Below are 14,696 nucleotides of genomic sequence, written 5' to 3' on the forward strand. Positions count from 1 at the left end.
ACGTTGATTTGGTATGGCACTGTTCTATGTATTCTCTCACTGTACTGTCTCTGAATGATCATGTTGTGAGTTTATTTTCTCTTTTATTTACACTATTACAAATACCTGGAATGTGAGTCATAGAATGCATACACAATTAAAATATATGAAACAAATAAATAATAAGTACCAAGAGCTGGTGTCATAGCAAGCAATGAACCAAGAAACGGTGAACTTCTCACCTTCAATCGAGATATTTAACTCGAGGAAATGAAACTGGAGCTTGCGGTGGTTTTTGTTAGACACTTATCTTCGTTCTCATTGGGCTACAGGCCAGTGGTATAAACAGACGCGTGTGGCAGAAGTTAAACCTCATATTTAAATATGGTTTATGTTTTAAAGAATATATTTGATTTGACCACTTGGTATGTTGGCCTTACGCTGAAATGAACATCTTAAATAAATACATTCAAATCTTTATACATATGACAAACTGGGAATGAACATCATCTCCCCAGTGAATACGTTTATCACATAGATTAAACAATCTGAATCACACATTTCAGATGAGATCAGATTGATAGTATGTAATAGCTATATTGGGCTATATGAAATTCCCCCATCTGCAGGATCAGACTTTTTTTTATTATTATTTCGAATGCCCTGTGATGGTGCCATGCTGTTCTCGTTTTGTATCCCCCAGTGTCGTAGGGAGTGAAGATGTGATGGGACGCATTTGAAGTATGACGGGCTTTGTGGATGACTCCTTTTCATTCCCCAATCACAAAAAGCTTCTCTAGCGTTGCCAAACGCAACGCCCCCCGCCACCCTGATGTGAATGGACAACTGACCTTTGCGGCTCCGTCCACTCTTCGTCCAGTGTTGTCCAAAAAGCCTATATCCCCTTTCACCATATTCTACCCCTGCCTCAACTAAAGAGGATCCCTGCTATTCTTTATTGATATCATCAACGAATGCAAATGGATTTTGACGAGAGGGATTTGGGGGTAGGGATGGCAGGCATAAATATAAAGGAGAAATTGCAAGCTTCGATAGAATTATCCAGATTTTTTTGTGGCGATGGTACCAGTCATTCCTTCATTATGACAACCAGGGAACACATTCCGGTTTCATACTGAGAAAACACCCCCGAAAGGCCGGGGAAATTTGCCGTTCAGATTAAGGGCGCTCATGTCTGCCTCGCCTTTGAAGAGATGGGTCGGGTCTCGGGTCATTCCGAGAGAAAAGGGGCATTTCGTGAACCCAGAACTCGCCTCGCTCCCCCCCCCCCCCATTTCACTCTGTCTGCCTTGCCCCCACCCAGTTTGCTCCGACCCCCATCGTTTAAGAACACACACACACACACCAGCCGCACACACGTGAATGCGCTCCCAGTCTTCTCTTGCAAACTACGGTGCTGTCTTTCAAGCGACACAAGGGAGATTAGTGATGTGGCTTCTTTAACGAGCAGAGGAGCCACTCTTACAATCAGAGTGGCGGTATGTAGGCCTCATAGTCTTAGCAACAACTCAACGAGCTTCTACATGGAACGCTCCCATGGATCGGCTCACAAGATAAAACTGCAGCCTTGGTAGCCATCAAAGCAGTACTTTACTCTATGAAAGAAGGCCTTCGTTTCAGGAAAATCCTGGCAAACCTCCCTCGAAGAACATAGGGTCTTCCAGGTCAACGACAGAAAATACTGGAGTATATCGAAATATTTTAAACAGGAACATTCAGAGTGCATACAACAACGGGCTAAATGGTCTACCTCGCTATTATACCTCATGTAATTAATGTTGCATTTTTCAGTGACCCCATCTTGCCATTCGCTTTTGCGAGACGAGACATGCATGTTTGAGAATGAATGGGGCAAATTCATCTTTCAAAAGCTAGAGTTACAGCCACCACAAGCAAGACACCAGGAAGAAAAGGAAAGAATACCGAAAGATCAGAGGAGCATAGCGAGGTTAACGTTAGAATGCGCGACGTAAAGCAACTGTCAGCACCAGCCCTTGTGGCAGGAATGAAAAATATCCCCCGACAAAACGTTTCAGTCATTTATTATGAGAGAAAATAGAAGCCATGCTGAGAAATTAGGCAAATAAAAACTAAATTAGGGCAATATTAACCACAGCATAATTCACTGGCTGTCAGGCGTGTCTAGCAAATCAGGGCTCACTAAAAGCCTGAATGGTTTATTTATGACTATAGATAGACAGACAGACAGACAGATAGATAGATAGATGATAGATGATAGATAAATAGATAGATAGATAGATAGATAGATAGATAGATAGATAGATGGATAGATGGATAGATGGATAGATGGATAGATAGACCCATGCGTTTATCCACTGGGACATTGGTAAATTTACGAATATCATTGACATACTGTACTACCTTGCCCAGTCCTGTAAAATAGGCCTATATTGGCCAGTATTGCATACAAATAAAAAACTCGTGTCCAAGTTGGATGAGTAGGATACGGAAAATACAGGTTGAGGAGATGTAGAAACTGTTGTTGACCAAGTGTGTACGGTATAATAGCCTGTATTGGCAATGCCTATGAAAGGCTTGGTTAGATAATCATACATGTTCCTCGTCCATACATGTTTTAAAGCAAACTTAATTTCTGGTATAAGAGAATTTACAGATAAAGATAAGCATTTTTTTTTCAGAATTGTGTGCATGTTACAAGACACTGATCTCTCTCATATAGAGTCTCAGCATGGAGTGGAACTGCAACAAAATGTTGCGCAGAAAAATTGAGAAACTTGCTGGCTGAGGTGATATGGTCGTGAACCATCTGTTGTGTGTTAAAAACTGAAGCTGTAAATACAGCCAAGCAGCAAAGGCACTCTTAGTCATGTTATGTAGCAATTGAGTTGCTTATTTTCCATATGCTTCTAAATCCAACTACGTGGGTGTCTACTAAGACCCATTTGAAACTATAAATTAACATATTAATTACATTCTTTTTGTTTGTGAGATCTCACGATAAGTTGACGTCATTACGATTTTTGAAGGGATTAGGTAGGCTACAGAATAGTTTTGGCGTATACACAAACTTGAATTTGTAGCCTATTGGTGACTGACTGCCAAGATTCATTCTATGTTTGCTAATGAGCAACAGGTAACGTGTACTCGAATCTGGCAGATGCCAAATAAAACAAAACAATTCACGTCTTTTCCGACCAAAATCACTAATGTAGCCTTAAACGCCAATTAGGTTAGGATAGATTGCTACAGAATGACCGCGAGTCAGAGCTTGTCATATCCAATCCTACTTAACGCGTCCGCTAGAAAAAGGTTGGAAGACAAACTAAAATAGACAGGATGAACAATTTTATACCTCAGAATTTAGTTAGAACAGCCCGTCTACGTTTCGACTCGGTTACCTCTTGTGTCACGCTTTCCCTTTCAAAGAAAACTTTGCTTTCCAATCCCCAGGGTCCCCTTTCCGGCAGCATGATTTATTTCATCAACACATACAGAAACACAGAAAACTAGCTCTCTCCAGTTTAAATACCACGTGTTAATTTGTAGTTAATGACAGCTGGAGAAATACGCGCAGAGGCACAACCTCTTCTGTCTCCCTTTCCTCACACACACCGCCCTCCCCCTTTCCGTCGTCCCTCTCTGCTTCCATCGTTCCCTTTCCGCTTATCCATTTTACTCGCACGCGGGCACACGCGCGCGTGCACACTCGCCTCACACACATTGCCGACACGCACTCTAGAACAGCGTTTAGGGAGGACGAAATGAATGCAAAAAAACTTACTATGAGGTGGAGATTTTTCAAAACTGGTGAAATGTTACAACTATAGTGTCTTCCTTCATCTTCGTCACGATTTCCTGTAGTAAGTCTTTTGTGAGCCGAACATCTCGCTTTGATTAATATATTTCTGAGGTCTGTCCCATATACCCAAATGCTTTGAGTGAAGTGGAGTGCAGATTGAGACATATTGAGCCCCCTTTAAGGGGATCATTTCATGTGGGAGGCTGGACACAAAGTTTGGACTCGTGACTGGCATTCCGGAGAGACACGCATATTTTAAAACAACAAAGCCGGATAGAAACGGAGCTTGGGGTAGGAGGGAAAGAAGCTTGGAAAGAAATCAGTAACTGATAAACAGCTGTCATTGTTGGACAGGTTTGGAGCCCGTTTAATCATGTATTTTCAGAGAGAAGAAGCCTGGCACAAACTCCACACTCAATCACAGAAAGAAAATATGTTTAGAGTGGTAGTTGTATGATTTGTGTTTTCGGTTGAAGAAGGACATTAATCAATGAATTACAACCTTTAAATATAGATGTATGAACGAATATACATTCCCTTTCCATAGTGAGTTGCACACCCCTGTACCTAAGTTTATTAACTTTGACTTCACAAACCAGTAAATCCCCACGTATGATTATAAATAATACTAATAGGCCTAATACCATATTTAAAAGAAGGTACACCACACCTTGAAAAAAACTAAATAAACATGTCACTATAGCTTGAACTGTTACTTGAAATGGTGACATTATGCAGTTTTTACTAGAATGTGTTCGGGCTGCAAATCTGTATGAAAACTATACCTTAACATGAAGGGAGAGAGAGAGGGGGGAGAGAGAGAGGGGGGGGGGGAGAGAGAGAGAGAGAGAGCATAGAGTTGAGCTAGATATCTCTGTTAGTTGTCAGTGTTAGTCCATGGGTATGGAATGCTAATAAGAGCCCCCCACCCCCAGTCCCCTCCAAACACCATGTCGTCGCGTTCCCATTCCCCCTCAGAGCGGAGGGGATCGATAGCTGACCCAATGGTTTGGCCAGAGCTTTATTTATCTGGTCCAAGCAATGATATTATCAGCCTTGAACGTTATATACAGCGAACGTCTTCCTAAATCAACACAAAGGGATCGCTTACACAGCGGTCTGTGCCTTCTCGCCTCCCTCCCTCACATGCCGTGGACCGACCGACCACACACACACACGCACACACGCACACACACACACACACACACACACACACACACACACACACATGCGCATTGGCGTCCCCTTATGCTAGACTCACAACTGGGGGGATTTTATGCCCCGTAGTGTTGGATTTGATCCATGGCTTAAACCTTCTTGGTGAGACTGTGGACGCAGAATTATGCCGTGATCACTGAGATTGTTAACAGCAATGTAGCGTCATCTTAGCTTGACTGCATATGGCCGCCCGTGCACAAAGCCAACAAGTACATGGCGATTTCAAGTGACAGCACAATTTAGAAGGCATCTCATCACTTTGCAGCTCATGGCCTTGTCCTCGTAGCTATATAACAGATGATGTGATTAGGACTTTGAAAGCATTTCTAACGTGAATAATTTCATTAGAAATTAAAGCTGAATATTATATATATTATTAGATATGTAGACACAGATAGCTAGATAGATAGATAGATAGATAGATAGATAGATAGATAGATAGATAGAACATTGTATATAAAGGTTTGCAGGAAGGTCAACTTATTTTTGAAGCCTATACGCTTTTGAAAAAAGGCGCTCTGTCACAACAGGTATAATACATGTTGCTGTGTGAAATCAGCTGCGGGTGTACGCAAACAAATAACCCCATGTTACGAGTCACTCATGTGTGCTTTGATAAATGGAACAAGACAAAGTTTTTTTTTTATGTTACTAAGATGCCATACTACACATAATCTCCCAATTCGCCAAACCACTGAAGTCCAGTTTAGTCTGTTTGACTATTGTAATGATCGCCGTTGGCAAATTTGCAACAACAAGACATAAATTAACATCTTTGCCTCCTAAATCAAAAGCAACGAGTGTGCTACCCCACGTTTCTTTTTTGAGGAATCTGTGGTGAAACTGTCACCTTGACGTCCCAGATACTTTATGTTTAGAGGGGCATATCCTGAATTGGATACAATGCAAAAATATCACACGAAGTGCCTTTAGGAACAGGAGAGTTTGAAGGAGAAGTCGAGCAGCATGAGATCATTCTGTATTTTAGAAAGTTGCAAAAGTATGTCTTATCCGTGTTCTGTTTCAATCCTTTTTCGTTAATTTAGTTAACAGAGAGTCAAACTTAAAACTATAAATTATTAGAGAAATTGCAAGAAATATCCGATAATTCTTTTAGTAGATTGAATTCATTATTCCAGGTCTTGGAAGTGTTTTAATATTATACTCAATAAAATGGTCAAACAAGACATTGCATAACAAGTTCAAAAGATCAACCCCTTCCTCTGACCAGCTGTAAAAAAAAAATCCAAACAGATAGCCTAGCTTTTCGCTTTGTAAGACAAGGCAAAAGCACGGTGTTTTTACAGGCCTACACACAGACATCACCAGGTCCATTATTTAGAAAGTATTCAAAAGAGGCAGGGTAGCACAGCAACATGTGTTAGTACATTGATTGGATCATAAACTGTAGAATTTTGCCGAAGTCAACACGCTTCAGAGACGTGCAGTACTCCTGCCTCTATTTACCGATGCAAAACTGTTTTGGTTGTTTGATGTGCGTAATTAATTTGTAGGCTTTGCTTAGCTTAGCTTAGCGATAATTAACTTTATTCTGAATAAATCCATAAATTATAGTTTGCATGCGTGGCTCATGGCCTATATATATTAAATGTGTGTCGTTCTTTATTTTGTTAAACGAACAAATATCAGGCAACAGCACATCATTACAAAGCAAGGAAATCAACTTTTACCAGAGGTATTCGAAAACCCACATATGACATCATGACCCAATCAGTCTTAGGCATGTATTCTTGTCATTCTTCTCTCACTGTGGAATATGCTAACACGGGTTCAAGAGAAGTATACAACCGATGGATGCATACAAGTAAAGTTCAAGTAATAAGATCACGTTCTTAATTGTTGAGTGACTGAAACATGTATCGTCTCTACTCATGCTTGCTCTTTTCTCAAATGACACGACTGACCCGTAAAAGCATACTAACCCTGCTCTTGCTGTCAAAGTTCATCACAGTGGACCACACTTGCCACACAGCTATTAATAATAGGAAAGGGGACGATGCTCTCTCTCTCTCTCTCTCTCTCTCTCTCACACACACACACCGCGCAGGAAAGGGCGAGTCATTTTCCTTCCCAACACGACAGCTTATTTGTCAATGCTGTTACAACATTCAGCGTGTAAAAAGGGGAAGACGTTCTCAGCCGCGAGCCCAGAGGAAGCGAATGGCATCCTCCCTCTTCTCCCTCGTTTACGGCTATCCTCGCTCTGCTCTCTATTCAGCATACAATGCATCACATTTAGTGCTACTATCGACCAGCTTACATGCAGCAGTACACATTTCCCAGATTGATCACGCATATAACTGCTGCCTTGCAGCTGCTGCAACACCCCTCTTTACAACGTTACATGTGGAATGTTATCAATGTCCGATTTCTCAGGGATTTCTTCTCTTATTTCTGGACTTATTTTCTCAACTCAACAAAGCATCACTTGGTGTCTCTATTGAGAGGAAAAACTGTCTGTAGTGTATAGGCTCACACTGATGCTTGAGATTTAAAAATACTACACATTAATGTTGTTTCGGCCCCGATCTCTTGCAATTAGCAATGGGCAACCGTCGTAGTAATCTACGCACAGTATCTTTCCATGACAATAACACAATATGCTGCAATAAGCAGGTAAGCGTGAATGTAAAGGGCACAGGCGTCTAAACTACAAATCAAATATCTCCATTGTAACACATGTTGTCTTTTTACATCTGAAGGACCACCCGAGGAAGTACAGTCATCTCCCATAGCTCTCATTAAAGCCGACATTGGCGTATTGTTTTCTATCAATAGCAAAATGCTTTAAAGCCTTTGTTTTAATCAAATGAGCCTACGTGCATTTGCTGACGATGAGGCCATTCAGCATAATGAAATTCCAGCAGCCCATTGGTTATGAACGGATTATGATATTAACTGAAAGACCACCTGTATATTGTGCTATGAAAGCATATGTAGTAATGTGCAAAACACAACACATTGATGTCTCTATCTTTTTACTTATACAGTCGCCAACACATCTATCAACTACACCCAAGGCCCACCCACAAACCCCTTACCACTAGTCAGCATTCATGAACCAAACAAATGAAAGGCGACACAAAATAAAACTCAAGAAACAACAAACACATCAAGACGAAACAAACAAAATGTATTTTGAAAATGATATATTAAAAGTGCTTTTTGATTTTCATGTAGTTCTTCTTTGAATGATGATTGACTCAACACACAAGCGCGCGCACACACACACATGACCAAGAAAAAAAGTTTGCTGGGCTTCCTCTCCTTAAAAGTCCGTGAGGTCAGTTATCCGTCGAGTTGCATGTCCATTGTATGGTTGGAGGGGGATGTTCAACCATCAGTGATAATATTGTCATTGCGATTAGACGGTTTCTTATTTGTCTAAAATTTTCTTTATTTTATGTTTTAAATTCTCACTTCAATTTTAATTCTTGGAGAACATAGCTTCAACAACATATATCGCACTCATTATAAGAAGCAAAAGGTTATATCAAAAATCATTAGTATAGAATCACAGAAAACCTGGTTTAGAACCAGAAAAAAATACAAAACAGAGATACATAGACACAGGACATATCTTATAATTGCTTGGAAACATTACTTTCCCGCTAAGTCTTGATTCATTTTTACTGCGCATATGATGTTCTTCAATTTATTTGGGTGTATTTTTTACAAAAAGGAAAATAAAGACTAGTATTTTACAAAATGAAGAGTGTTCTTGAAGATGAATGGGGATTTACATGGGCGTAAGTCCAGTTCTTTATTCTCTGTACATTACGAATTCCATCTCGGTCCCCGAAGACTTAAAAAATGTAGTGTCTTCTAAGGTGATCAGAAACGAGGTCCTATATATAGTCTTCTTGCACGACTTGATGGGTTTTGGTCCTTAGGTCTCTTTTCTCTCTCTCTCTCATTCGGATCATTGAATGGACATGTAAGGCCAGTTGAAGCTGCTCCCGGATAATAACATATCCCTGATGAGGGTTTCAATGGGAGTTTTACCTACCAAGCGGACGAAAAACAGCTGTTCAATTACCGAAGAGGAGACGGTGCGAAGAGAGGGCAACCGAAGCAAGAGCTTCCCAAAGCGGCTGGGCTGGTTCGGGTACTGGCTCCTCACGTATTCCTCTAAGGCGCACTGAGATTTCTCCTGCAGGCTTTCAATGTGAGCGGCGTCTGACAGGCCACAGGCGTCTGAGCAGACAAAACAGAGAAGAGAAGGGCTTGGGTTATCATTCAGCATCAGCGTTACGTGTTATTGACAAAGTAAGATGAACATAGACTCAACCCAAACATGATGCATCACACGGCATAAGCGCATCTGTCATATAAATAAACAACACAATGGGGCTCGGTTGCAACGGGGGGTAACAAGAACATATTCCCTGCGTATAGCACATACTAAAGTATGTTCATAAATCACAGAAAACAAAGACTATCTAAAGAGGGGACGTGCTCTATTTGTGTTTCACATGCATAGGCCTTCACACACACACACACACACACACACACACACACACACACACACATACACACACGCACTAACTGAGGTGTCCGGAAATTATGGCGCTCATACTTTAAGACTCGGGGGATGGGCATAAGCAATTACAAACAGAGGGATTTGAAATAGTTACAATTGTCTTATGACCTAATTATCATCCTCATGCTAGCAAGCAATCGTATTCCCACCTATTCCGGCTAGACTCCGTGTTGACTGTTAAAACACGAAGGCAAGGTCGCTTGAGGCAATTAAATGTCTTAGTGGGGTTTAGACGGCAGGCAGGAGAGACCTCAGAGAAGAAGTGAGCCAGAATCACGCAAATTCTGCTTACACACTTTCCGAGCGTAACGAGACCCTATAGGCCCTATAGCCTATATCCCGATTCCTTGATATGAATTGTTTAGCTGAATGAGAGTTGCAATTTGATAAAGGCTGCAATAACTGCGCAGTCATCATCATGTAACCCATATCACACTATGTGTGCAGACTAAACGTGAGAGTATATGATAGTTTGAAACCAAATCACTTTGATAATCGCCACTACAAAGACCTACCATGCAAGACGGACTACTGGACAATTTGAAAAATCAGACAATATGGAGACCATGTTGATGTCGTGAAATCAAGGACACTGATACATCTCGACTGACAGCGGCTAGTCAACCTCATGAGGAGCGGCTAGTCAACCTTTTTGAATCAGGGGCTGCTAGTGGTCAAGTAGTATTCTATTTTAAAGTAGGAATGGCTGTACTTGGCAAAGAAAAAAGAGGTTCACATTTACACAGGTAGGCAACTAGCCTACAACATGCTCCGCTTGAGTTGCTTGTTTTAGAGGGGGAGGGGGACATCGGCTCCCAGAATATTGTCCCCAGAGGTCAATGCGTTGGCCTCATACTATTTATATGCAAACAGTAAACAAATTCGCATCTAAATTTTGCTCATTTTGGTCGGACTGGCTCAGGCCCAGCTCATATTCCTTTACCACTAATTAGATCTTTGATAGAGGCCATTATAAAGTTTAATATTTATTTAGTTTTTTTTATTAAAATGGTAACTGCCTTCCGAACGATGATGTCATCATGTACATTATGGACATACATCATTTTAAACATGTCTGGCCGTAATTTTGTTACATTCTTACTCTCTGTTTGGATTTTGGGCCTACGTTGAGGGCTCCTTCCAAATTCAAGATTATTCTAATATCAAGAAGATATTGTGAGTGGTTGACGTCATGTTGCTTCTAATTCGAATACAAATGAATAGATTATCTGAAAGCAAAACTACATTATTAAAGTAACAATTTAAAAAAGGCAAGTAAACTACAATGTTAATGGCATGCACCACTGTTATGCAGCATGCTACACTGGGGGAAGAAGGATGGCGGAGAACTGCACAGCGATACAGACTAATCTGCCTGTTACAGCTCGTTGTGCAGAATTTACAACAATTCTGAAATATTACAAATGTGCCATGATGAAGTCATATTCATATCCTCTGTGGTCGGGAGGCCCCCATACAGTGCGTCTCACATATAGGGGCAAATAAGGTAGCAGCAGGATGACTGTAGTACTTTAAATAAATTATCTCTATCCGTCCTGGTAGGTAGTCAAAAATATAATATAAAATAATGTAAAATAATATAATATAATGTAATATAATGTGTAAGGCCCAAGTGAGAATGATGGTTATTATAATACATGTAGATAATTAATAAGTAGCCTATTGTTTGCTAGTAAATTAATCAAACGCTGTCCGGAAGCAAAATATGTACTGTAGCCTATTACTACGTAAAAGGAATATCAGCACCTGCTAAACTCAATTCAAATAGTTTTAAAGAAAGAAAGAGATTTTGAGACAAAGCCATTGTCTCATATTATTTACAGTGCATACGAAATCCAATCTTGAGTCTAAGCGGTGTACGCTTTAAAATTGTAATCTGCGTGCTGGCGCAATTTAAACTTTGACTGAGAACAGACTTCTTCCATATTTTCGCATTTCATTATTTTCATAATTTAAACCTCTTTAAGGTCAATCAATCTTAAAAATCTACTCTACTTCCGGCCATATTAAAATGGCATTTAGCTCTTACATGGAACTATATTTTAGGGAGTGCAATTAAATTTAATTTTGTGTTAATAAAAAACACACACAGTCGTGCTCATGTGTATGTGTCATATAACCGAAGGCACCCACCGAGATGTGTAAAATGACTGATCATAAAAATTGGTCTTTGTGTCTACAGGTTTTCTGTTGGTATAATATGGTTTTATAAAGTTGTTTCTTGCTAAGTATATTTGAGATTTGATTATGATACGTCCATAACAGTGTCAATACAAATATAACAGAAAACAATGGCCTCCATATTCTACTTCCTGCCGAATACAATTCTAATGGGTAATCTGAGTATTCTACTTAAGTCATTACAACCTTATAGCCATGCAACATCTGTGCATAGCATGTGAGTACAACGAACTGTTTTTACAACACAGAGAAAGCAGGAGTTAACACGAGCACAGCTTCGGCGTGATCACTAGTTGTAGTTTTCCCACCTCCCCACGAGCAGGCCTAATCCAAAGCAAAGGCTTCACACACTCACCTGATGTGAAGAGTACTATCGCTTTGATACAGCTGTACTCTGCCGAATCGACGTGGAGAGCCTTTAGCTTTTCAACCTGCTCCTGGAAGATTCGAATGTGATCCATGAAAGCGACGACCCGGTCCGCAGACATCGGTGAAGCATGGAGGCCAGCGGCGGCTAGCAGTGGAGCCACGTGTAGGGGCATGGAGCACTGCGCCGCGTTAAGCACAAACAACTCGCTCCATGTCAGTCTGAGTAGGGACACCTGGTCGGTGATTTGCAGGTCTGGAAAGAAAGGGATGTTCCTCGCCCATTCCACAGCACTGAAGAGCAGACGAGCCGCTAGCTCGCAGATATTCTCGATTCCCATGATATTATTGGGCTGCATGCACTGACTGCCATATCTGGACGTGGGGTAAGGCTCGGCCCGAAGCAGTAATGAGATGTATCCGGAAAGATAGCAATGACCGTTCAGGGGATCCCCGTTGGTTAGCGCGTATTGGCCTGGGTTCGGTTGGGTTGGAGGCATTCGTCCTCGCTGAACCGCTGACAAAAAGAAAGAAACAGAGAGGAAATGTACATCCAAGAATCATATGAACAGTCTGCGGAAATACTCTAGCTAGTGAATTAGAGTGTCGTATATTTCAGACAATGTTTATTTATCAAATACTAGTTATAGAGTAATCTCTGGGCATATGATACCATTTGAAAAAAGTAGCACTAATTACAAATGGGCCATAACGCTGCTGAACTGTTTACCTTTTATTTATGGACGTAAATGAAGCTGGGCACTCACACACACACACCGAGGCTCTCTCACATTGGACATATTTCTTCCATTGTAAATGGAAATAAATACCATTAATTATGTGCATGTGTAATAATGTGCATGAAATTACATTTTACAATAGCCATATTACACTATCACACATAATTGTCTATGTGTTAAAACATTTATCAACTGATCGTTTCCATGTATATCGATGCTGTTGCTCGATTTGGCACCAAGTCGTATGATGCAGCAGAGGAAAGACCAGCGAGATTAAGTGTGTGAGCTCTACATTTATATTTCATAGTTTCTTACATAACGGTGCAATAGACCTAACTCGTGTCTTACTGACACACTGAGATGTTACATCAGTGAAAATTATATTATAAAATGCACGTCCACTCGAGTGCAACTAGTGGCTCTATGAAAACATATATGTGTTATTTTCGACGGGCACAAATTTCAAGTTGTTTTGTTCCCGGGTGAGAGGGGTTGGAGGGGGACAACTAGGCCCTCCTTACGGTGTCATTAGAGATTGAAAATGTGTTTAGCCACCTCGAATGAGCCGCCTATGCCTGTGTTTTCTTCTTTCTAGGACATGGTAAAGGGGAAGGTGGAAGCTATTTAAACACATGCACACACTCGCTTGTAAGTACATGTTTATGCACACTCTCTCAAACACCACACACTCACGCTCACACTGTGCTTATCCTTTTGCCTGGTCTCGCTTTCCCACTGCACTGCACTACCCAAGCACTCCCGCACAGATTCTGACGCGCTCAAAAACATTGTATAACTGCTATAGGCACAACACCTATGCACAACGTGTTGTAGAGCTAACGCATAATATCTGTCGAACATGGTCATCGTGTATTGCAGTATACGAAAAGAATTTATATTCACCTTCCCGCCGCATTCCCACTTTCAAGCACTTCTTGAGCCGACAGTATTGGCACTGATTTCGATGGTGCTGGTCAATGGGACAGGTTCTGTTGGCACGACATGTATATGTTAAGTTCCTCCGGACACTCCTCTTGAAGAAACTTTTGCATCCCTCGCAGGTGAATTGACCATAGTGCTTGCCACTCGATTTGTCCCCGCAAACAACACATTCAATATGCTGTGCATTCGATCCAGAATTCTGGCTTTGCCCTTTTTCGCCAGCCGTCCCTGGTGTTGAAGGGGGTCCTGGCTGACTGGGGGTCTGCGGAGTGTGCGGTGCGGCTGACGCCGTCTGCTGTTGCTCCCTTGCCGGCTGAGCTGCCGGATTGGGGCCGCTCGGAGGTCCTCCGGCCACGTCTTCCTGCGGATCTCGCCATACGCTAACTACCATTGCCATATCTCGGGCCCGAAAAGTGCTTTTAAGCGAACTGGTCGCTCGAATATTAGAGCTGGTAAAAGGGAAAGGATAAACGCACGATACTGTAAAGTCAAATCGGAGCAACCAATATCACAGAGAAAAGTCGAAGCAGCGAGCGATCAATATATTCAAAAACAAGAAGCAATAGACAGGCACCCGATCAGGATATGCAAGTGTCGGGAGGCCAGTTCCAGGGTATATTGCAGCCAGCCATTCGGGAAACCAATCTTGTAGAAAATAAAGCGACCCACACGCAGTAAAATCAGTTCGTTGGAGGCAGAGGCAGAAAATCTTCACAATGACAACGAAATAAAAAGAAATGCTCTCGGACGGAGACGCGATCCAAAGTGCTGTGCGAAATTAATTCCCTTCTTTTTCTTCCTCTGCTCCTTTCTCCGTCTTCGCGGCTGAAGAGTAGGAAACACTGAAGAGCGGGATTCTCTATCTATGACCATGAATAAAGCT

The 14,696-nt window shown here is 41.4% G+C and overlaps 1 protein-coding gene across 1 annotated transcript; it reads right to left on the reverse strand.

Moving 5' to 3' along the window:
• Nucleotides 1-8,190: 8,190 nt before the first annotated feature.
• On the reverse strand, nucleotides 8,191-14,210 carry nr2f1a (nuclear receptor subfamily 2, group F, member 1a; the record flags this gene model as incomplete). Its single annotated transcript, XM_080838718.1, has 3 exons — nucleotides 8,191-9,217; nucleotides 12,121-12,648; nucleotides 13,775-14,210. 3 exons carry the CDS (start codon nucleotides 14,208-14,210, stop codon nucleotides 8,943-8,945), a joined length of 1,239 nt encoding a protein of 412 aa, XP_080694844.1. The 3' UTR covers nucleotides 8,191-8,942.
• Nucleotides 14,211-14,696: the final 486 nt, after the last annotated feature.

Source organism: Sprattus sprattus (assembly GCF_963457725.1).
Source record: "Sprattus sprattus genome assembly, chromosome: 5".
NCBI lineage: Eukaryota > Metazoa > Chordata > Actinopteri > Clupeiformes > Clupeidae > Sprattus > Sprattus sprattus.